General features: G+C 36.7%; 2 protein-coding genes and 1 long non-coding RNA gene across 3 annotated transcripts in view; 2 read left to right on the forward strand and 1 right to left on the reverse strand.

The window, feature by feature from the left end:
- The first annotated feature begins 227 nt into the window (after positions 1-227).
- On the forward strand, positions 228-8053 carry LOC139980073 (uncharacterized). Its single transcript, XM_071991438.1, has 5 exons — positions 228-423; positions 2725-2802; positions 4058-4141; positions 5146-5296; positions 6337-8053. Exons 1-5 carry the CDS (start codon positions 228-230, stop codon positions 6440-6442), a joined length of 615 nt encoding a protein of 204 aa, XP_071847539.1. The 3' UTR covers positions 6443-8053.
- A 2249-nt stretch (positions 8054-10302) lies between these two features.
- LOC139980280 (uncharacterized) lies at positions 10303-19653 on the forward strand. Its single transcript, XM_071991824.1, has 7 exons — positions 10303-10332; positions 11772-11819; positions 12325-12402; positions 12977-14590; positions 15174-15237; positions 16518-16680; positions 17692-19653. The coding sequence occupies exons 4-7, from the start codon at positions 14177-14179 to the stop codon at positions 17813-17815; spliced, it is 765 nt and encodes a 254-aa protein (XP_071847925.1). The 5' UTR covers positions 10303-10332; positions 11772-11819; positions 12325-12402; positions 12977-14176; the 3' UTR covers positions 17816-19653.
- The window catches only part of LOC139980284 (uncharacterized), a 39994-nt gene continuing 29472 nt past the window's right edge, over positions 14608-25129 (reverse strand). The window contains exon 4 of the long non-coding RNA XR_011797498.1: positions 14608-14628. This is a non-coding gene — a long non-coding RNA (uncharacterized lncRNA). The remainder of the gene's footprint in view (positions 14629-25129) is intronic.

Genomic DNA, 25129 nt, shown 5'->3' on the forward strand with positions numbered 1-25129 from the left:
AAATAGAAGTAACATTAAAGTTATGTTCTCATGCAACATTATGACAGAATGATTGAATCAACTGTGACGTAACGTCTGCTTCATGACTTGTGACCAGGAACAAAGAACTAATCAGTTCGGTACCACAATGCGAGTGGATTTCCCACGTATAAGTATTTATACATTATATACTCTCTTTGATTAAATTGCATCGCTATTGTTAGAGAATTAAACGTCCATGGAAAATAATGAAACGTAAAGCTATATTAAGTAACAGATGTGCATGTGTATATGATATACTTACCTGCTGGACATCCGTTACTTTAATTTCTATTTCACCATCTGGATCAATCAATCCTATCTTTAGGACGCTGTGCCCGTCAACTGGTTTGTTATATACGTATCTGTGGGATGGAAGATTCTCTTTCAATTCTCAAGAACATGGTAAATACAGCTTTATTACAAACTTTCGAGCAATATCACAGATGAATCCACAAGCGAGGTTATTTGGTAGTCCTATTAGTGTTTACGTATGACAAATTTAGTCCTGCCCACCTCCAACAACCATTCGACCGTCTTACAACTTGGGTACATGATGAGCCATATATATACATACTATATCAGCTATGTGTTATTCCTACCATCCCCACTGCCCACCCCACCCCTCCCCCAGCTTTCTCTCCCGGTGTAGTGATTTTTAGGGTGATAGCTTTCCATTGGTTTGATACTGTAATGATTACATATATATCGGACATCTCCATAGCAGGTAGTGTTGTGCATAAACTGTTTAGTTTATGCAAAAAGGTTTGTTTTATGTATATGTATACCATACCTGCCTCTCACTTTAATATCGAGAAACCTAGTCGTTTGCAGAATATAGTTCGGAGGATGAATTTCCACGAAAAACGTGGGAAGCACTGTAACATGAAAAGAAACATGAGTAACGGTAGGTAATGTATTCAACATCCCATCACTGTCCAAGTATAGTAACTGTCTATGTTATAGACTGTCACAGCATAGCAAATATCACGTCTACTTTTTTCTCGACATCTTATCCATTTTCAGGATTGATGTTCATTTTGAGAGGATATTCTAGTGGCAGACAATGTAACCCTTATCTAAAATTAAAACAAAGACATTCTGACTGTGGTGCAAGTGATGACATCATCTATCATCCTACTGTTGCCAGATGCATTTACAAATCTAAAAAAAAATGGAAAACCTCATATCTTCGCGATACGAAATGCTAAGCAATAAAATACAGCCACTAGTAAATCCTTTCAAATTTAACATATTACCATTGGCTTATCCCTCCCGTGTAACCTCGACAGAATTTAGTTCGCCAAAAGCTTTACTTGACTATCATAATCTCGTCGTTGATTTATCCTTGAAGTGATAAGTTTGCTTAGTTGTCAGTGTTTGCCATATTTAGAACTTCATAAAATTGCAACATTGTTGTAGGAATATTATTTGATTTGAACATCATAATAAAAAAAAAAATCAGCTCAATTGCCTATAAGTATCACGGCATCATTTGCACTTCTGTTGAAACATACACGCGTTAATAATTAAATACACTGTAAAAGCTCCGTACAAACTGCGATTAGGTTATTTACCTATGCAGATACGTTTTAAGTCATTTTGCCTTGCAACCATTTTCAGCCACCAGAATATAGTCCTGTAACTGTTTCCATTACATATAATGATCAATAGTCAACATCACTCTAACAGCCACTGTATTCAAGTAACCTTACCCACTAAACCCCATGCAAAACCTGCCGTAATAAGAAATTTGGTACTTACCATATTCTTTCACCTCAAATTGAACTGTCCTGTTTGATTTCATCTAAACAAATTAGGTATGGATTAATGAAATAGGAATAAGTTTTTGGCCATGTACTCACATTATATTATATTTCTATATATATATATATATATATATATATATATATATATATATATATATATATATATATATATATATATATATATAATGACCATTTAAACATCTGAATTCATCAATTTAATGAGCATGGACTACTTAGTGTAACACAGCGACCATTGTGTCGTATTTAGTACCTCAGATGCAACACAAGATTCAAAATGAAAACATCCATATGGACACAAAAAGCGTATTCATGGTACATTAGAAATCTAGAATATTTTTCTAATTTTTAAAGCAATGGATAAATATTAAAAGTTAGGCTTACAGTCCGGACTGAGGAGCCCATATATATACCATTAAAGGAGTATTGCAAAGTTTCAGCATTAAATGTAACATATAATAATTTGTCTTTGACTATAACATTTCGAGTCTTTTAAATTCTGCCTAAGGTCATTCTTAGGTCATTCTAGGCATAAGGTCATTCTTAAACATCAGCTAATGCCTACTTTAGAGCTGAATCGATCAATTGAACCAACAAGATTATTCTAATTCTTAAAGCTTTGCAAATGAAGAGTGATAAGAATATCATCTGTCATCAAAGCTAAACATTTTAAATGATCGAAGTAAACTGCTATACTCGGTGTAAAGTAAAACTTCTGCACAGATGTTTATGAGTTAACTTCTTCAGTTTTAATATGTCTTTATGACTATAAAATAATAAACTCTTAACTGCAAACATGTGAGAAATCGATTGAAAGTGTTCGGATTGAATTCATTCACTAAGTATGAAGCTAACTTGGCACGGAACCGTTCTTTGGGAATACGTGTGTTTACATCAGCTTTTTCTATCTTCTTTCAAGGTAAATGCCCTCCTTGTTTTGATAGTCCGGATACTGGTGAACTATTGATCGCTGCGTGTGTTAGTGCTCAAACATATGGTAAGTATATTTTGACATAAGATCTTTTCATCTGTCACAGATATGCCTTAATTGTCATCATCACTGAAGACGTTGTGTGCAATCCTCACAGCATCGACATTGGCCGTGGGCTACACAGCAGTATTAAACATCTGATATGAATTTTCATTTCAAAATAATAATATATCCTATTCATTATCATCATCTACTAATGAAAACAATATCCAAGTGGACGGTGGTATTGCAACGCTCGCCGAAAGTCAACAGTTTCAACACAGCGCATGTGAGAAACCAGAAAAGAGTGGAGATACCTTTAATGATTGGACCAGTGAGGAACGAGTCTGCAAACGGGCCGCAATACCTTACCATTAATCTAATTTGCTAAATGCATAGTGACCAACTAGATTAACTTGACATTACTAAAGAGTGAGCAGTCTGAGTATTCAACACAAATTCAACTGCACAACTATGAGCAAGTGAGAAAATTAAGATTCCTCCCGAGTAAATTCTTTTGTTCCAACAGTGAGTAATCGAAATCCGTAATTAGTAGAAAGCATTAAGGCAGTGGGCAACTTCTCATGAGTATGACAGTGAGCAACTTCTCACTAGCACCTTATAGTGAGCGAGAAGATACTCACAGGTTATTTGTCAAGGAGATATGGTCTCAGATCCATTACTGCTATAGAGGTTGAGTCATCAGAATGTACGACTTAATTTTCAAGGAGATATGGTCTCAGATACATTACTGCTATAGTGGTTGAGTCATCAGAATGAACGACTTAATTGTCAAAGAAATTAGGACCTCAGATACATTACTGCTATAGAGATTGAGTCATCAGAATGTACGACTTAATTTTTCAAGGAGATATGGTCTCAGATACATAACTGCTATAGTGGTTGAGTCATCAGAATATGCGACTTATATATTCTGGTCATTTCAAAAATATTTTAAAAGTGAACTTCTTGAAAACCGATAACATTAAAACCAGCCGTTGAAATTATTGCATTTCTTGTTGGATTATCAACCATCGATACTAAAATTATGTCTAAAGTTTATCCTTTAGTTCGATGCTTGCAAGTAGTGATGATGCAACAAATAGCATGGTAGCGCACACTTGAGTTTGACTAGCAATTATTAGCGTTTTGACTGTATACATACACAAAATATTGACAATTATCACAGTACCATGGTGTTTGTTTATCCTGCAGTCTATTCAAAACATGTCCAAGATATGTTTTCATAATATTTCGATGTCTTTTGTTGTTCTTCGTTTAGTGTATCCTTTGCAGGTTACGAACATACGAGAGGAAGACGGATACAAAGTCGTTACCGCAACTATTATGGATCCAATTAAGAGAGGTAATGACAAATGGAGGAAATATACGTTAAAAATAGTACGAAATATATAGTTTCGTTCACCAAATGAACATCTTTAGATAGCACACTAATTAAGTTACATTCGAAAGAGAAACTTTCGTTGCCTTGACATTTTTGGACACAGCATTATTCAAACGTCGAATTACTTGAAAATAAACCAGAAAGTATAAAGGCTATGACTTACCACTCGCTGTGCCGACAATTAATAATTTGAATGTTTATGCAGTATTATTAAGACATTTGCAGACGGATTTATGGAGGAACTTCAACATTACTACAACAATATAAATGCTATATATATTGTGTTATAAAATGCTAGTCGTGGTAACCCCATTTGTACAGTTCAAAAATAGACTTGCTGGTATAATTTGGTTACTAATCGCTGCCATTCAACGTTTTAACTTCGTTGTTTGTTGGATGGTCCTCTGTAATAGTCAGCAACGACTCTACTATAGAAATACTGTACGAAACAACCGACAGATACCAAACAATCTGTAAACTTCAATCTGCAGTCAGAATTAGGGAACATTGTAATGAATTCCACGTTGCAGAGAGTATAGTTGTGGTCTTGACATCAATAGCCTTAAATGGAAACCAAGAACATTAAATAAGCAGAAAAGATTAAAAAGAAGACTTTAATCTCACATGAACCAACAACCAGATGTTATAAACGATCGCAGCCCATGTTTTGACTTGCTACACTCATTGCTATCGAAATTGTCTGATTTTGGTACGATTTACGATTTGTCTGATTTTAGTTTTTTATACAGTATCGATTTTGCACAGAATCAACACAATTTTTTGAAATTAATTCTGCGATATCTCATGACATTCAATACGTGCGCCAACTTTCTGTATATATTTAAAGACATTCATTGATACATTTCAACCACCAAGTGTTTAAACTAATGCTGCCATTCGTATGATGTTTCCAGTATTCCACAGAAAATGATATCTAATTACAAGCCTTTCTTTCGATTCCAAAGGTGATGAAAGAGATATCCATATGCATGACTCTCGTGAGTTCTGGCTCAGCAGAGCTTGTCGTTGTCCCGAAATGAAAATTAGGCAGTACTTGTTAATTGGCAGTAATACATTGGAGTATACAGAACCAGACGGGAATGGTGCGGTTAAAGGGTGAGTGTATGTAGATGCCAACGAAGCATAACATGATATGTTATGTTACGTAATACTGTAATATATATATAACGATGACAAGCGTCGAACTTATTAGATGGGTTGTCCGTTGACAAAACTGAATTTGATTTACACATTTGCGAAGACATGTCTTTTAACAGCATATTGTAGCTACTTTTCTTGCAAATAGACAGGAATAATGGACAAAATACTGGTATAAATTGAAGTTTATTATGTTACTTTAGTAATGAACCGCAACATTAGGGAAATAGCATACTACTTAATCTTGTCTTTCTGTTGAATTAATGATGTCTAATTGTGAACCTTTCGTTGAAACATTTCAAGGACAACCCGCTAACATTTTAGTAGAAAAGATATAAGCGTGTGATAAATATATTTGAGTAAAGTATACAGTTTGTCTGGTGGGAATAAGTAACCATCAACAATGTCTAGTGTTCAAAACAAAATCTTCATATATGATAATAAGATAACAAGTACATGTCGTACTTCCTACTACTGGGATACTCTGTGAAATAAGTCATGACTATATATAATGCTTGTGATAGTAACATTTCGACTAACAGTTATATCACACATAGGAAAATTGCCTTGTTCCCAGAATCACCACGAATAATATGAATATAGTGTGGTTTTAAATGATGGTACGCAAATGGCTCTTTTTCAGTGTAACATGGCTATATCTTTGCGTGCTTAACTTCAATAGGACATGAGATTTTGATATCATGAAGAGAAAACTTTCCCTTAGTTTCAAAAGTAATAAAATTAGCCGAACATGTCTGCAGCTATTTTTAACGCCAACAGCTCACTAATTGGTTAGAAATGTAAGAGTCGATCATTGTCTGCGAGACGCTTCATTTGCCACCCATATTCCTTAATCACTGCAACAAAGTATTATATATACTTTTGTGGATGGTAACCACTACTTATTGGGTGTAAATTACAAATGCTTAGGTCCAGTATCACAACATCTCATTATACTACCATCAACCTTCTAAACCTCTGTTTTTATTTATCTGTAGGTATCGCTACGTCATTGACAACAATTCAATTATGACACGTTGGAAAAAAAAATATCACAAGGAAGTCCGAATACCCATCCGCTTTGGTAACAGTGGCTGCAACTAATTGAAAAGCGTTGAATTTTAATTCCTGAAGCAGCAACGTGGAATTAAAATTAGTTAGAGAATATGTGGCAGCTGGTATTGGTATCTATTTGTTCCAATCACTTTTATCCATAATTTTAGAGTTAAACTTAGCCGGGTAGCATGTCTTACAACTTCTCCTAGATTTCATTTTTTTTTCTTTTCCTCTTATAACAAGAGAACGGAGAGCTGCTTTCAATAAATAATCTGCAGTTTTGTTTTAAGTCTAATGTCGTCATGCTATAAATCAATATGTCGTTTTGTCGTTTGTTTGATCCCATGAATAGGATATATCAAGAGAAGTAAGGTCAATTAAGGATTTGTATCACTTTGGGACCAATGAGCGAGAGTTGCAAACTGCAACCGGAAGGTGGAAATCTTTGGAACAAGAGACATCCTAAAGAATTTTAATGAAGTGATTCGCCATCAATTAACTATACTTATAGTTCTTAGTTTGAAGTAGATATTTGATGAATTTTTGAAAACTAATTAATCGAGCTTTTGTAGATGTGTAACTGATAGTAGAGTGGGTAGCTAAACATCTCATGAACAGTGCTAAAGTTATATAGCTTTTGTCTTTGACAATAAAGTATTGTTTCTCAAAACTAGTTTCTATGAGCTTCTTCTTTTTTAATTCATACAAACTGCAAAAAGGGTAAATATAAATTTCCATGATTCCAGGCAGGAACCGACATTTCCTTTCCCCGTATCTATCAAGGCCCAAACGCCCCGAAAGCCTCAATCCTCATATCTTTCCTCGTCATTCGTCACAATTAACCTGCAGATAGCAAATTCTGTATGCCTTGCACTGAATGCTTCAAGAATGCTGATTAACATGAGTTGGTAGCTTTCCTGTTAATTCTACCCTTATATACTTGAAAGCGAGCTGGTTAAGCTTTACGCATGCATACTGCATTAACAAACGCACCAGATATTACATAAACGTATATACATACACGTTCTCTAATACAACCTATGTACTGTATAAAAGTCCAATACACAATAAGGTGACAATAAGACTTCAAAAGAATCTTTAAAAAGTTTTCATTTTCTAAACAATTTAAGCGATCTGTTTCTCTCTGCCGGATTTCGTATTTAATAACTGAATGTGACGCGTTAATTACTACAGAAGTTAACTTCAATTATTAAAAGAATTTTAACAGAGTAATATCTTCCAAAAAAAAAAAAAACTGCAAGAGGAGCATCCGTTGTTTTGACGCACTCTGTACCTATCCGTTTGAACGCAGAACGACCAATTGAAAGTATGTGTTGGCAGAACGAGACCAAAGTATGCATGTTTTGGTGTTCTTACGAAGCGCATTTCTTTTTCAATATGAAGTTTATCTTTATTTCGGCTAACGAAGATTAACTTATGCTACACTTTACTTAAATTATTAGCAATATGTCGCAACTATCCTTTAGCATTTGGGCACATACGCTCTTAGGGGATGGTTCTATGATCATGTACTAAATATAAGAATATGTACTAAAAATCTTCTTTGAGAATGCAAGTTGACGAAGAATATAGAAACATTTAAGATGTGCCGATTTATATAACAATAAATACGCGAATATGAACTTTTCATGATATAAAGGCGTCTTTGTTATTTAAGATGGCTATAAAACGAATTAGGTCTACATATAGACGACAAAGAAGACATCTCATTAATTAATTAGCAAAAATACTTAATTATTTCACATATTTACAAATAAAATTTACTTTAAAAGTATACATTTTCAACTTAATGCTGAATCCACGTCATCTGAGACCAAACTCACAACAGCTAGTGAATGGACTGACAGGTTAATATGGAGAAATAGATCAACATCAAAACTCACCTTTTTAAACCAGTTTTGTAACTTGTTCTCTAAACATTATTGAAAGGATTACTAACTAGGGTGAATGCGATTAAAGAGGGGTTTGGATTTACTTTAATCATGTTGATTAAGTAAAACTATGACTTGTAGTATCAAGTAGGTGCAAATTCTGTATTTAAATGCAGGAAAGTTTTTAAAACAGTAAAATTGCACCGGAGTTTGTCAACATAATACGAGGTGTGTTATTTACCTAACGTCTTGCAATGAAACAAGAAAGACCTCTGAAATAATATGACATATTTCAATGTTAGTTTCTGATTGATATAATTCCGATGGCAACTGGAAATAAACATTAACCATAAATCTTTGATATGGAACAATAGATCGTCATAACGATTTCAATATACAACAGTTACTGCAAGGTGAATGGATCACTAAGAGACTTTAGCAAGGTGGCCTAAACTACATGTGAAATTGTATAAACAAATATTTAGGTGAATTGATATCAAACATATTGCCTCCTTTTTCATTGCTCTTCGTGAATCCAAATCATCCGTTTATTACCTCGATGTGATTGTGAGATTATATAAATCATGAGGCAGTAAAACAGGACTATATATGGCTGACAAATATTGTGTGAGTTACCTAGCATATTTGGGTAGAAGTTTTAACAACCGATGTTTGAGATTCAAGGAGCAAACGGAAACCATTTGGCAACTTAAGGACAAACCGTAGTCGCCAAACTGGAGCCTATAAACCTATAAACCGAACATGTGCGACTGATGTGTGCATCAAACGGCGTTCGCACACTGGAACAGTATAAGGGGTGGTCAGTAATTCCGAAAATTAACAATTATTGCGCAGTAGGCTACTGAGGCAGTCCAACGTGACCTTTATGCATGAACAATGAATATGTAATACAGATAACGTTTATATGACTTATCGTTAGATACTTAGCCATTTTGCTGACGAAAACGTTCATCCTTTTGCTAAATTTGGTAACATTCGAGACAATTTTCGCGCAAAATATGTTAGGTGCATGTTTAACTTAAGCAGCTAACGGGTCATAATTAATGGTATGCAGGGATGATACTTTAGCGCAATATGCTCCTAAACTGATAATCTTGGTACAGTTATAGTTTAAATGTTCAACAGTTGTTTGTTTCAGAAATATACAAAAATTTCTATTATCAATTTGACGATGCGTCGCGTATTTTTGGCTCTCATGCGTGTGTAAGTGTGTTTGTGTCATGATGTATATTTGTGATACTTTTAAGGATAAGTCACCCAATATATAATTCTAAATAATTCATTCGCAACCCCAGTCCCCTTTCCTTTTAAGTGTGAATCACGAATCCCATGGAAGGAACAGCTATTACGCTTGATACTCATATGGCAAGTCAAATGCCTAATAATGAATGTTCCCGGTTTTCAGTTTAAACCCCTGATTACTAACCCATGAACCTGGAATATCTCGAATATATCAGGATTACGATGTTAATAACGGTATTTGCCGATAATCCAGCTTTTCATCGAAAATCCAGGTTTTCGTCATAAATCCAGGCTTTCGACTGATAATCTAAGATTATCTGGTGATAAACCGATTTTCGGTCGAAAAACCCGGATATATATACCAATAAATTTATCTCTCAGGTTTTCAACAAAAACGATAAATCTGGATTGTCGTCCATATACATTTGCATTATCGATGGAAAACCTTGGATTATCGGTCGCAAAATCTGTAGCATCAACCGCTAAACCTAACTTGTATTACAGGTCGAAAATCCAGGTTCCTCAACGATAAACCTGTATCATCGCTCGAAAAACTCGTAATATCATGGTTGAACTTGGATTATCGTCTTTCTTACATATTCGTATTAGAGAGCATGCATCTGACATGACATTTCCCGTTTTATGCTATGAATCTAATCTACATGGATTTATCCAGATCACTTCAATATAACTACCTAAGTCTCCCCGACGACAACATAAATAAAGTAGTACATACGGCGCGCGTTTATTGCATCTCCTGTCAAAATGTCTGAGCAGAAAAAGGTAATGTATCACCATGCATGTGCTGTTGAGGAGTTCACCACCCAATGTGATATATGAGTCTAACTCCTACACCAAACATCGAGAACAATATTTTTTTTGTTCCTTGTAAACAAAGCTAACAAAAGTTAGGCTAGGCCTAACCGATTAGTCACAATGATATAGGCCTAGGCTAGGAAGCCTATAACCGGCCGTTGGGCTCGAACATGCCCAACGGTAGGAACACAGGACTAGCGTTACAACATGCACACAGCAGCGATCCGAAATTCGCGAATCGAAATAAGCATTTCCAGAACAATAACCTCGATTCCATGCCTTTCGGAAATATAAGTTGAACTGAAATGAATTTTCTCCAAACGCAAGGTTATTATCTAGACACAGACATAGTAACGTAGGCCTAAATGAATTCACGAAAGTAGGCACATAACATCAATGATTGAGCAATTTACAACTGTTTTGCCTGTACTACTATACGCGGGGACGTGTCATTCCTCCATCGGTACTTTCCGCCATAGAAAATGTGCTCTTTTTGCCATAGAAAATGTGCCATTCCGCCATAAATTTGTATATGAACTATACCAAGCAACGAAAAATCCACAAAATCAGTCATTTAAACCTACAATCAGAATCGTACTTTTTAATAAACTGTCAGCCTTATTTAATTCGATTTATTCAACTAACTATTATATATTTGAAGACAATCATGTATCAACACTTATGAACTTACAATTCAAACTATTCATTCAATCAACATGTACAGTGCATCAACTCCCCAATATTGTCTTAACTACAATTCAGGCTATCCAGCGAACCTTCACATTTAAAGCAGTGTATACTTTCCTTATCAGAGAAAGCTTCCCTGATACATTCCTGTACACCAAGGTCAAATCCATACCTTAAATGTACCTTTCCGCCATGGCCGAAAGAGTAATGGAGTATTGTCTCTCCGTTTTAGAGTAATACTAACTTTTTCTTTTTTTCTTTCTTTTTGTTTTTTTGTATCTGACATGAAGTGTTTTCTCTCCTTTTTAAAGTACTTAATGTAATGTAATCTACAGACTAGTTCCTTAACCATCTCTCACTACTCGAGCTCTTTAATGATCTTGGGATTCCTATGGAAAGACACTGGTACACGGCACACAGAACTGACATAACAAATAACGCCCAACCCTTCAAATTTAAATGGAATTGTTTAGTGGAAAATGGGGTTCAGTCCTTTCGGTTATATCATTTCTTGCCTTTGTATCGCCCTTAGCATTGCCCTGTGATGAATTTAAGTTCTGGTATGACAGTACATTTTGTGAACCAATAGTTCCCGCTCTCATACCGCACTGCAATTTATCATACCTTAGCTAGGCGTACATATAACCTGCGTATATAATTTTTTCTGACTTTTTTGTCAAAAATGTTACTTTCTCCAATTTGTTTTTTTTTGTCTGTAGGATGTGAAAGATGAATCAGAACACATCACCCTGAGAGTAATTGGTTCTGTGAGTATCAATCTTTCTTTGTATTAAAGACATGTAATAACATAACATCATTTACTGTAGCTTGTCAAACCATTTGCCTGATGATCATTCCAACGTTTGACTCATTTTAGTTATTATTTAGCTATATCTAATACAACTTATGCAAAGCTGACATCATGAGGTAATGACATCAACCACAGCACTCGTGAAAATGGGATTTGAGTGATTGAATTCCTTGAAGCATTTGTGGGGATATACTTGTATTTAATTGCTCAAATTAAGCAAATTGATGCAAGACAATTTACAATTTCTTACAAGACAGTTTTGGCACCTTTAAAGTACGACTCCACGATATCATACTTGCACTATGTACTACTGTGTACTGGTTAGTAATTTTTTTCGGTCGGTCCCCTGGTACCTGTGCCCATCACTAATGTATACTAAACAGTAGAATTTCCTGTGTACGAGTGGATGTTGTGAGAGATAATTAGTTTACCAACACCATCTTACATATTTTTTCTTGCAGGAAGGTTCAACCGTTCAATTTAAAATCAAAAGGTCAACACCCTTGAGGAAGCTGAAGAAAGCATACTGTGATAAGCAGGTATGAAAGCAGGATCGTTTTTAGTCTACCAAGCCAAATTAGAGTCTGCAGGCTTTGGCCACAGATATTTGACCTGGATCTATAAACAAATCACTATATATAAATAGTGCTATTGCAATGTTGGGCACATTTTCTGTCAAGTCCTAATTATTAGTTGTTTATGAGTTGCAATTTGCATTGTAAAGATCTGTTTGAGATACAGACATATAGGTCTATTGGTTTGCAAACTTTTGGCATATCATATTGATTTGTGTAAGGCCATTTAAAACATTGCAGGCAGATGGAAATTAAAACTTACTGAGAAATTAACGTTCTTTTACTTTAAAGAAAATCTGTATTGGCCCCAAATTATAGCAAGCTATATTAGCTAGTTTTCTCGTGGTCGAGCTACTCTCCAAATTGGTCTCAGACATTTAACATGAGCACACAAGATGACAGACTGTCCCAGTGAGGTAAATTTTCTCCAGGTGATAATGAAAACTGTTAAAGAATTTGAAAATCTGGCATATTTGGGGCCAATACAACATACCTCTAAATTAGAAAATGCAACTTACCAGTATTTCTCCAATTGCAGATCAGTTTCCTCACTTCTACTGCAGTCAGTATGTGGTTGATATCACTTTCCAACACAAATTGTAGATCTTCTGTAGACACAACACCAACCATCTGGGGGTCTATCTTGTCTATTTTGTTGTAAGGAACCACTCCCACCATTATCTCTCAGATTATGGAATTTATGAAATTGATACCTCCTTAAATGAGTCAGTTGTTACCTGTGTACCATTTAAAATCATTCTTGACCACTATTCTTTGTTAGGTTATAGGGTTAACGGTGTTACAATGGTAACTTTAAAACATAAGCCAGCATTGCAGATTTAAGACACATACTGACAGTACATATGGTAGGCTAACTATAAGAAACAAGTGCTATAAGTTTGTCTCCATTGATTTGAAAGTTGGTGCAAGAGAATAAGGCATCAAAGTTAAGATACATGGTAGTAACTAGCAACAAATTAAGATGGTGTAGAAAGCAGTTTATTATTGTGTGAAATAGTGCCCAACACTAGCTGTGTTTTTTTAATTTTGCAACGAAAAATTGCATTAATTCAAGATACATTTCATACAGTAGTGCGCTTCGCCAAGTAATTTAGAAACTTCTTGAACATTTTAGATATAACAAAAAAACAAGATGCAGTCAGAAAATTCACCTAGTAGTAGTGACAGTGACACCATCAAGCTGTCTGAAATAGAAGATGCAATTCTGTTTGTGCTGCCCAAAATAGGGGCAGTCAAACTTGCTCAGCTGGTTGAGACTTTGATAGACCCCCAGATGGTTGGTGTTGTGTCTACAGAACTTGGGACATACCCTGGCATAAAATGCCACAACAATTGACGGAATCACTGACCTGAAAGAAACGACCAACATCTAGACTGCGAAAAGAAATGATTAGAATTATAATTGATCATTTTCACAAAGGACCGTCTTCTCTACCTCGAAAAAAGCAGTTAAGGATCCTGGCTCAAAAAATAATTGCAGAGCACCCTGAGTCATTTAAAGATGATGTTGGATCTAGCTACGATAGTTTGTTGGCTCAATTAGTCAATAGGGCAGATAACTTGTCACGACTGCCAGGTAGCCATCCTTTCAAGAGAGCGACTCAGAGTAAATGATAGTACTCCCCCCAAAAAGAGAAAAACAGACAGCTATGGCTGCATCAGTTGGCAACCGGATACTTTTCCGGCTGGGGAAACTGAAAAAACACAACAGCAAAAAATGGAGGAATTGCAAACACTCCACAAATCTGGTCAGCAGGGTGCTAATATCAAAGAACTAATGAATCTGACCTATACCAGCCAACGAAACATGATTAACAGTAAAGACTGTGTCCTTGTTGAGCTCATGGAAAAGTGGCCATATCTCTTTGAGGAGGCCTACCTGCTCGATCATGTCAGTACATTAACTGGAGTAAACTTGAAGGAGAAAGTGGAAGAGTCAGCGAAAAAGAAGATACCAACACTCTATAGGTTCTTGGAGCAGCAGGCATCTACTACTCAGAGATTAAGGCAGACTCTGCATTCTATCAAGGATGTGATGGAAAGTAATGGTGATAGCTTGCCAAAGATTATTGGTTCCTTGATTCTGCTATGCAGATACTTTGATGATGACACAGCAGCAATTTTTGTCAAAGTAAGTTGCATATTCTTCAGTAGTTATCGAACTGTGAACTGAAACAGAAATTGTGCATTTTTACATTCCCTGGAAAATGTGCCACTGTCATGATCTCATTTTTGCTTGTCTACTGTAGGGCAATCAACTATCCTCTCCCAGTAGATTAAAGAAAATTCCATATATATATGAGTGAATTAGCCTTTTGGGCTTCAAAGTTGCGGAATGGCTCCTGATATTTCGAATTGCCATTTGACCTCATGTTGCACAATCATATATGTAATCCACCTTTAACCTTTCATGAAACTTGGACTCTGTTCACTCACAATCTGAACAGAAAACAAGTTTATAACCACAGTACAGTATATACTGCACATCTGTAACAATACAGCAGTACTTAAAATATCTTCAGGTGGCCCCTGGTGTTTATCATATATGTAGGGGTCAAAGAGCAAGTTGGTGTTGCATAAAGTCAAAGGAGAGTTAATCAAACCTAAAATGTTGTCTACACTGTACAAATGGTCCTTCTTTTACTCTTGAAGTCATTATATATATATATAGTGAGCAGAAGTTTCAATAATTACTACTTTTATTTCAATTTAAGAAACCTGGATCTCAAACTTCTGGGGAACTTGCTTTACCTGACACCCCGTGTGTTGTTACAGCTGGTAAGTGACATTATTGCAAAGAGGATAAACATCACATTTTGGGTATTTTTACCAGTGTCCTGGTAGTCAGTGCCAGGGCTCAAAATAGACGGGGGCGAAGAGCGATTCGCCCTAGGAAGTTGAAAAATCGTCCCAGAAAAGAAATCACAAGGGCAAAAAAAAAATGCAAATACCGCTAAAATCGCCCTCCACATGTACTGCTCAGTACAGTCAACGGGCGCCGCATATTTTTTTTCTCCCAGCTAGGTGGGTGTCAGGGTACCCGGAAAAAATGTTTTACCTCGTGTTTCAAGATTTTCAAGAAATTACATATTGGATGTTATAACAAATGAATTATATACTCTACTGACAATGTTTTCATGTTCAAATACGTATGTGTAAGATAAGGTATAAAACCTTCCTCAATAATTTCTATTTTTTTTTTTCTTTCATTAACTTGTCATATAACTTCATATAATTAACATTACTACTAACATCACACTGCTCCCGCTGCTTATGCTTGCTTTCCACGTCTATTGGATCAGACCATATAAATATTTGATTTAGCTCTTAAACAGTTGTTATTACTTCTATCTATTATGCAGGCCCAGGGTTCGCATTAGCCGCGCGATTCGCGCAATTTGATCGCATTTGGAATAAAATAATTAATAAAAAGCCACTTGCGGTTGTTATTTTTTAGTTATCCCATCTTTAATCCATAAACATCTCATAAATTCCTTGTCAGCCTTCCCTTCTATGAAATAAACGAATGAATAAATAGTATTTTCTTCCACATGGTAGCCTAACACCACACTAAGTCAATGGGAAATCTGCCTAACCATCGGTTTGCAATTGTTTTTTTTTTGTTTTTTTAAATCACACTTTGCGTAGGATTTGGGTAATAAATTAGGAACCGGGTATATCGCTCAGGATGGGTACCTTAGTTATTGCTGTTATCCGTGACCACATGGTAGCCTAACACCACACTAAGTCAATGGGAAATCTGCCTAAAAGTACCCGGGTACCCAGATATACCGGACAAACAATAAATTTTATTGATAAAATGTTGTAAAATGTAATCAATTTGTTTCTACAATTTATACAGGAGAAACAGCCCTCGCAAAACCAAAAAGAGCCCCCGTCATCAGTAAAACAGCCCAAAAATTATTTTGAGCCCCTCCTGGTACTGTAGATATTTTTTTTTATATGTAGTATGTACTGTATAGTTACTGTACGTCATAAAAACAGAGAAGAGTGGTCAATTATGGCTACATAGTTTTATTGCTTTTCTTCCATTGCAGGAGAACCATGGGAAGCAACAAGGTTCCAAATTGCTGTAGACGGGCAGTTCATCACAACTGTAAACAACCCGATAGATGCTCTGTGTGTGTGGTTTTGTGCGTTTTATGTATTCAACCTTGAATACCCTGTTAACGCATCAGCTACTGCCGAATTTATTCAAAGGTAAATGTTGTAGTGCTGCTCAGTGAAATATTACAATAAGTTGTTGAACTAGGCCTTCAAATTTCATGGGGGGGGGGGGTAGGGCTAATAACTGTTGACAGGAAACTTTCTAAATCCATACTAATTTGTTAAAGTTAAACTAGTAAAGAGAAGTTTTTATGGGGAATATTTCTATAAAGATTTGTGCCCTGTGTGTTATCCACAAATAGCTTTGTATTGACCAGAAGTTTCGATGGGCACCATTGATGTAACATTAGTATTGTAGTGTGGACTGGAGTAGTCATTTCGTTCCCACTGAGGTACAAATTGGCAAAGGAACCTGTGCTTTCAGGGTGATGCGCATAAGTGGGTTGCACCGTTGTGTGTTACAGTTAAGTTTGTATGCACTATAAATCATCAAGGGAATGATAGATCCTTACCCTATTGGAGGGGGTGACCCATAGTAAATAGATGAACCCAGATTGGTTTTGGTGATCATATCATGATAAGTAATGGGCTCCCTGGGTCAAGCTTTAATATCATGATGCAATAACTTTGCAACCTATCAGTTTAAATTTCTTCAAAATTGGTTTGGTGATATTAGTAGATAGCCTACACATGCTGATGTGTGTTACACTTGATATCATGCATATTTATGAGGATGCATGGCTTAGCATTATTTCTGAAAAGAAAGTTTTGAGTTCATGGAATTTGCTTTTGTTACTGTAATACTTTATTAAAAATCTTCCTGTGAATGTAATCAATGAACAGCAGCAAAGAACAATAAAATGTTTTCATTCCTGCTGACAAAGATATTCAATAGGCTTTTGAATACACCCATAAATAGGTTGCTTTGCACAAATGTGCTTAAATCTGGAATGGTCTGCAGATTTAGAACTTTACATTCCCCCATAGTTAGTGTGTTCCTGGGCTTGATGCATTGGGAAAATCTGGGATCATCACAAAATTGTCTTTGAAATATACTACCCAATATATGTATGTATAAGTAATGGTTTATCTGTTCTTGACCAGATTCATTGTTGGAATTAATCCACCTGAAGGAAGAGGCAAAGCAGCTAAAGGAAAGTCCATCCACCCAATTGTGTTAAGGATCAGTAATAAATTGAAAGACTTCGAAAGTGAATGGAGCATATAAAACTTAGAGGCAGTGATCAGTATGAAGTGTGTTGAGGTCGCAGGTAACACTTATGTCGTATGTGGTCATTATAGATGTAAGTGAGGGAACACAAAACTTGAAAAGAGGAAGGCATCGAACTGTATTCTCCTGAATTTCTCTACAGTGGTCATGAGATTTACAGGCAGTGGTCAATTTAAATGTGCTCTTTAGTTTGAGGCCACAGGTAACACTCCATGCTTGATACAGTTGATATTTGGTCATGATAATCTGTAGGCATTTTAGTTTAGGATTGTTCTTTGCATGATTGAACTTGATGCTCCACATTCAGTGTGTACATATCAGTGGTTGTGGCACTTAGAGGCAGGGATCAGTATGAAGTGTGTTGAGGTCTCAGGTAACACTTATGTTGTCTGTGGTCATTATAGATGTACAGTATGTGAGTGATCACAAAACTTGTTGAGAGAGTTTAGGAACAATTATTCATTAATGGTCCATGAAGTTTTGGTTCTGATGCTGATGCAAAATGGCTCATCTTTGTGACAGTTTTGTTGATATTTCATGAACTTCATATGTTATAATGCTTGATATAGTTAGAAGTTAATCCACCTGGCAGAAAGGCAAATCAGTTATAGGAAAGTCCATTCGCCTATTGGTGTTAGAGATAGGTAATGTGTTGAAATAGTTCGTAAGTGTAATATGGAGCATATATAATGCTTTTCAAAAGAGAAAGGCATCGAACTGTACTCTCCTGAATTTCTCTACAGTGGTCATGAGACTTACAGGCAGTGGTCAGTATGAATTCATTAGGTGTCACAGGTAACACTCCATCTGGGGTCATTATACTGCAGATGTTAGTGAGCGTTCAAACATTTGCTGTCTTTTTTATTGAGATAGTTTAGGAACAATTTTATGATGCTTGATATAGTTTTAGCAATTATGGTGTAAGTTGACATGTTCAGAGACATTGTCAGGAGAATGCTCTGGCTGTTTCATCTTTTTTTTCCCTTCTTTTTTCCTGTGTTGGAGCAGTCTGCGGTTGTGCTCATAATAGAATATTACCTTGTTGTGTACTATCACAGAAGGGACCTAAAAGAAGTGCAGTAAAACCACACCTGCACAGAGGCATTGCTCCCTAATATATTACATGTCTATCACCCCACCACCCCTGATGAACTTAAAAAGATTTTTCTTCTTTAGTTCTGTTCAACTTTGCAATGTGTGAAAGCCAATAAAGGATTTAATACTACTTTTCTTAAAATTTCTTCTTCATATTTCATCTAACAGAAACTTCTGAATAAGTGGGGGTTTCATTGTTTTGTAGTTTCATGTTGAGTAGGTTACTTAATTGAACACAAATAACAGTATGTTATAGCATTTATTGTTTGTTCCTTCATTTATTTGTTATTATCTTTTGTGCTAATAGAGACATATTTGTAACTGAATGATTATATTCATTTGCCTCATTAGAATGATTAATATGTTTTGATTGTGATAGGTATCCAATTGTTTAAAGGTCTTGATTGTATATGTAATTGCATGTGACATGATTTTGCCTATAGTTGTAGTAGTAGTGGACAATTTTTAACAATTGTCAAAGTTTAGCTGCAGAGCATTAATTGAAAAAGCCTGTTGGTCAGTTAGGTAAAGGTAAGATGTAAGTTTTGAGAGGAAATAATTTGAAAATAACTAGTGTATGTGTTTTTATGGTCATTTCTGTAATAAGAAAGTACGCGTCATATGTTTAGAAGTTACAGATACAGTCAAGCAAAATATAACTTGTATCCTTTATTTATAAAAAAGATAACATTACTATCGTTAATAAAGAAGTTAATAAAAAAAAGTTGAAGTAAAAACAGTTTCATTCGTGTAGGTGTATTCTACTGTGTGTACCGTGTGTACCTATACCGTTAATTTACGTGGGTTGTCTGTTATTTTACAGAATTTGCACCGGCGTCCTGGCTGCCAGTCCCTTCACCGTTATATAACGTTACGGTTAAGTAACCGTTAATTAACATATTTCCCCTGTTAAATTACTGTTCACCGCGTAATTTTGCAGTTTAATTACGGTATTACACCGTGATTTTTGGCCAGTCAAATAACGGTACACCCGTAAAATGACGTGGCATTTCCCTGTTAAAAAACAATGCTAAAACTGTACGATTGCCGTAAAATTACAGCAATGCCGCGTAATTTACAAACCGTTAAATAACTGTACGGTATTAACGTTTAATTTCGTTACGTTCGAAAAACTGTTATTTTACAGAATAGCACCGGCGTCCTGGCTGCCAGTACTTTTACCGTAAAATTACGGAATTTTTTTTAACAGTGTACATTTTGTGCTACGCGATCCACGTTTTGCACATGTATACATATATATGCGTTCATGCAGCGATGGAGACCTGTTCGACTGGCAATCCTTGCGCCAATCTTTAGCTGGAATCTTGCCCTAGATTAGAGGTAAAGTTACTCGATACAATTGTATATAATAAAGTAATCCTCTCACCCAGATTTTAGACACAATGTACGGATTTCATCCGTCGTTATCAATGTGCGCGACGGACATTAATTTAAGGGTTTGGTTAATGTCAATCTGCTAGCCTACAGCCGATACGCAGACTATAAGTCCACCACATTAGCCATAACACCTTCAAAAATTAATAATTGATGTGACGATTTGATCGCGCTGTAATTTGTATTTCTTTAGCCCGCATCCCATCACTTATTTTCTTCAATTCTCACTTAGTAATCCTTGGCCAAAAAGCAAACTGCATTACGTGTAAAACTGTACAGCGGAGATCTATTGCTTTGTACAGCGTACATAGTGCCCACGGCCCCCACTCGTGTATTACAGCGATCGATGAGTAACGGTTTCCATGAGTAACACGCATGCGCGAGGGTTTGGATACGTCTATATATGATAATTACCCCTAACCCTCCTAGGAAAAAGAATTACGGGTCCGGGTCACGGCCTTTGAGGTGTTGTTTTATTTCCAGGGTAGATCCGTCTCTATGGGGCTGGTCGTAAACTTTTCCAGGAACAGGCCAGCTTTCCCTAACAAGAATTGATTACAATTCAATCCAACGGAAACTAATTAAACGGAAGCCTCTCATGGATAAGGGACGTCTCTAGAGGGGGGTGTGGGGTGTCTCACCCCCCCACCCCAATATTGGTAAAACTGACTATAGTTGGAACTGTCGCACTCTAATTTACCTAGGCCTATTCATATATTCTTGTAGCTGGTATGGCTGGGTGGAGAGCTGAGCCTCCCCCTTTTCAATTTATATGGGGTAAAGACCCTCCTTGACGTATTTGATTGGCCACAGTGGACACAATTCGGGAATGTATGCCGACATTTATTCGTGTCGACATCAATTCGATTTAATGGTAACATAAATTCGATTTTATGCATTCATTAATTCTGAGCTAATTCAGTAGGCAGTATTTATGTCTACTTAAAATTGATTTAATGTGGACATAAGTTTGAATTCATAAAGACAAATATTCGAATTAATGCTAGCATATATTCAAATAAATGCTAGCATATTTTCGATTTAATATCAGCATATATTCGATTTATTGTCAGCATATATTCGATATAATGCTGACATAATATTTGACCAATGAGAGTGCAGGAATACAGGCCTATGTATTTCTGCATAAAATCACTTCCGACAACAATTCCGCCTGATCCGTGCTTAGATGGCAATTCAACAACCACCCCCTGCACGGGGTGACAAAGGAATGATTCACCCGGTTATCGACTATAGGTACGTCACTCCTCGTCACTATATATTAATTAATGCATGGTTCATTTATATGCGCAAATCAGATAACAGGTGATAAGCTTATAATTAGCCCTTTGTTCCTATTCCGCTTTAGGTACATGTTTATATCAGGCGCAGATCCTATGGGGGAAGGTTGTTACCACCCAACCCCACTACCCTTCCTTATCAACCCCATACACATTTAATAAAATAGCAACTTTCCGGTCAAAAATTTCCATTTTATTTTTCTGTCGAACGATCCCCAGAAAACCCTGGGAGTCGGCCTCACCGATACCACTGCCAGCTATACCCGCCTTTAGAAATCTTAGGTTCCCGCTTAGGAACGTGAGGTCAGGAAAGGGAGAAGTAAACTATAGTTTAGCAAACACCATGCCAACTGCCAAAATATTGATCAGTGTAATATGACAAGCCATTTGTATTAGATCAAGGGCAATTTTTATATATATCGCCCAGGGGCCGAGCGAAGGGGTTTTTGTTGGGGATGTGGAGAATTTGATTTGCCGACGGATCTAGAAGTGGTGACTGAAATGGGGGAGGGGTCTAAGGGGAGGGGGTGTCCCCCTGCCCTTTGGCAATTTTTTAGTTTTGAAACGTCCTTAGATGCAATCTGGTGCATATTTAAGTCAAATTTGATTTGCCGAAGGATCTGGAAGTGGTGACTGAAATGGGGGAGGGGTCTAATGGGAGGGGGTGTCCCCCATATAGATGTTGGCCTGATTATCATGTTATTGTACCAGTCTGCGACCTGCGAGGTCAAGAATATGTTACTTTAAACTTCCTGTTATGTGTAGATTATGGAGGTGACTACTTGGAATGTAATTATATACAACGGATGTCATGTGCTATATTCCTTATCGAATTCAACTTTAATCGTTTCCGTTTTGTTAACTGATTTATTAAGTTGGAATGAAACCAAAAAATTCCCCCCAAAACCGGGTGATCTTTGGGGTATATTTTGTTACTTATTATCACTGTAATATTTCCTTTGCTGGTATGTATACAAAGGCTCCCGACATCCTTCCCGACTGGCATCTGGTTTCACCATATCTTGGAGGATGCATTGGACAAATCGAGGGGTGATTTTGTGGAAATTCCGAGGGATCCATAAACTTGTACTACATCACTGTTAATCCGGCTGTTCTAACTCAGTTACGAAGTTGTCACAATATATAGACAAAGAATGGAACATTTTAAGCAAAGAGTGGTTAGAGCTCTATGTAATCAAATTGAGAAGGAGAGCAAAGATTTCTTATAGACATGCATCGAAAGGGAACCAAGCTTGAAAGTAGATCAAGTTGCAAGTTTTTGTGCCAAGGCTCTATCTTGGGTAACTTCTCCCTTGCAATATCAAACGGTCCGACAAGTCACTGACCAGAATGTAAGTCGCTTTCGTCCAATCAGAGCGCTAGAAAGTAACATGCGACACTGGTCGTTAAATGAGAGCACAAGAAGCTGAGATATGTCAACTTAATTCGACGTATGTCGATTTCAGGACTTATAGCACACTATAGGCGCACCATATATGTCTCTACTGGTTTACTAGAACCAGTGTGTCTTTATAATGAAATATGGAAACGGTTGCAGCAACAACAAAAATAATAATAATGAACAAGAAACAAGGCAAATGACATTCTAGGATTAGTGTGAACATGTATAGAAAGTTTTACAGACAAGTATGTACAATATTCACATATCAGGGGCGTATCCAGGATTATCCAAACCGGGGGGCGCGAATTACTATCTAAGCGGAGCGCCACCATCGGTTGGCGCGCAGCGTACAAGAAAATTTCTGGTTTTGACAACCCCCAGATCACCGGAAATGGCACATCTCGGGCTTGAAAAAGACCAACTAGATGTTCACTTTTGCCTGAGTAAACCAAGTATTTTCCCAATATTTTTTTTTTCCATCAATAACCTTTTTGAAGATTGTCACCAGTCACACATCATGTTCGACCTCATCGCATCTCCTGTGGATCATTGCTTTTGTAGGTGATTCTACGTCGTGGCCCACAATATCCGTTAGCCCCATCACTTTTCAAGGTTTTTAGCCCATTATTCGTTTAGAATTGGAAAATAATAAAGTCCAGCCGGCACCCCTCCCCCTCCCCTCCGCTGAGAGAGTGTCACACAAACTGACCTGTATGCAGTTTTTTGGACCCAGAAGGTTCGAATGATTGATTATATAGCTTCAAATTGTTATCAATAAATCTGCTCACTAAATTTCACACCGTAGAGCATCTCTGGCGGGCCGGACGCAACCCTGCGTTGGGCCGGACTGTGGCCTGCGGGCCGTAGGTTGGACAACCCTGGTATATACGGTACTGTTCATATTTCTGTCACTACGTTTTGATGTCCCTTTTCCGACTTTGTATGCTTTATGTTCTCTTTCCTATGCATAAACTGCTCGTTTACTGTCTAACTTTCAACCATCGACGTACTGTATACTCATTTTGTAACTCAAAGCCTCTGGGAACATTCGCCCGGTTGCGATTTTTTTCCTCCAAAACTGAACTGACACTGACATTATTTCCTCGATTCTGATTGGCTGATCAAAACCGGAACGGTAGTCTGCGTTTATCAATGAATCCGAAGTGATCCTTAGGGCATGGGTTAGAGTCTTATTTAGGTGGTAGGCCTATTTTTAATCATATATTCTTTATTTATTTTTCTCCAATTCTTTTTCTTCCCATGTTTCTTCCCATTTTTATTTTATATGATCAATTTCAAATTTTAACCGAGTTACCCCCTGCTATGCAAAAAGTTATAAATAAATCAGTTACAACCGATTATACTGTGTACAGCAAAGCAAACCAAACAGCGTTCTATAACAGCGTGTGGCCTTCCTTTACTATTGGCCGAAGTCAGCTGGCGCTGGATATTTAAATCTAGCAATCTTCAAATTAAAAGCTACATATCAGCCGCGACAAGTAGAGTTCGAATTACGAAAAAATATTGACATCGGCTGGCGGTTCGTTAGGTTATCATCTCTATATTATGTCCTTCCCAAAAGCTAAGAGATTTCTAGAAGTTAAAGGTAATGATAGATCACGAAAAGTCGAAATTTGTAGCCATAACGCAGACCGATGATAGGCACAGGCTAAGCCTAACGCTAGTAAAACCTTTGCCTAACGCTAGTAAAACCTTTGACCGACATTTACTCTTCGCAACTACGCCGAAACCCACACATTAACAGTAGCCTATCTTGAGGCTAATAAAAAGCAAGACTAGAGCTAGGCTAGCTGTAGTAATGGGCTAGTAGTACTACTACTTAGTAGTATTTTGTTTAGGATTATCGCAACTTCTCGATGCTAAGCAAACTTACTTTTAAATTAAAGCTAGGCCTAGGTAAATGATAATAACTTTGATTTTAATCTGCGGTAGCCTATTACTTGAAGAATAGGCTACAGTCATATGAATTTCACAATTCCTTTGACCAGATTCAGCTGTGAAGTTTCAACTTTAGTTTAGGCATAGGCCTAGTGTTAGAGCGGTTTCAGCTGTTTTCCACATACGTTACTTTCTGCTGATTACTTTCCGCTCAAAAAA

The sequence above is a fragment of the Apostichopus japonicus genome, chromosome 14, assembly GCF_037975245.1.
Source record: "Apostichopus japonicus isolate 1M-3 chromosome 14, ASM3797524v1, whole genome shotgun sequence".
NCBI lineage: Eukaryota > Metazoa > Echinodermata > Holothuroidea > Aspidochirotida > Stichopodidae > Apostichopus > Apostichopus japonicus.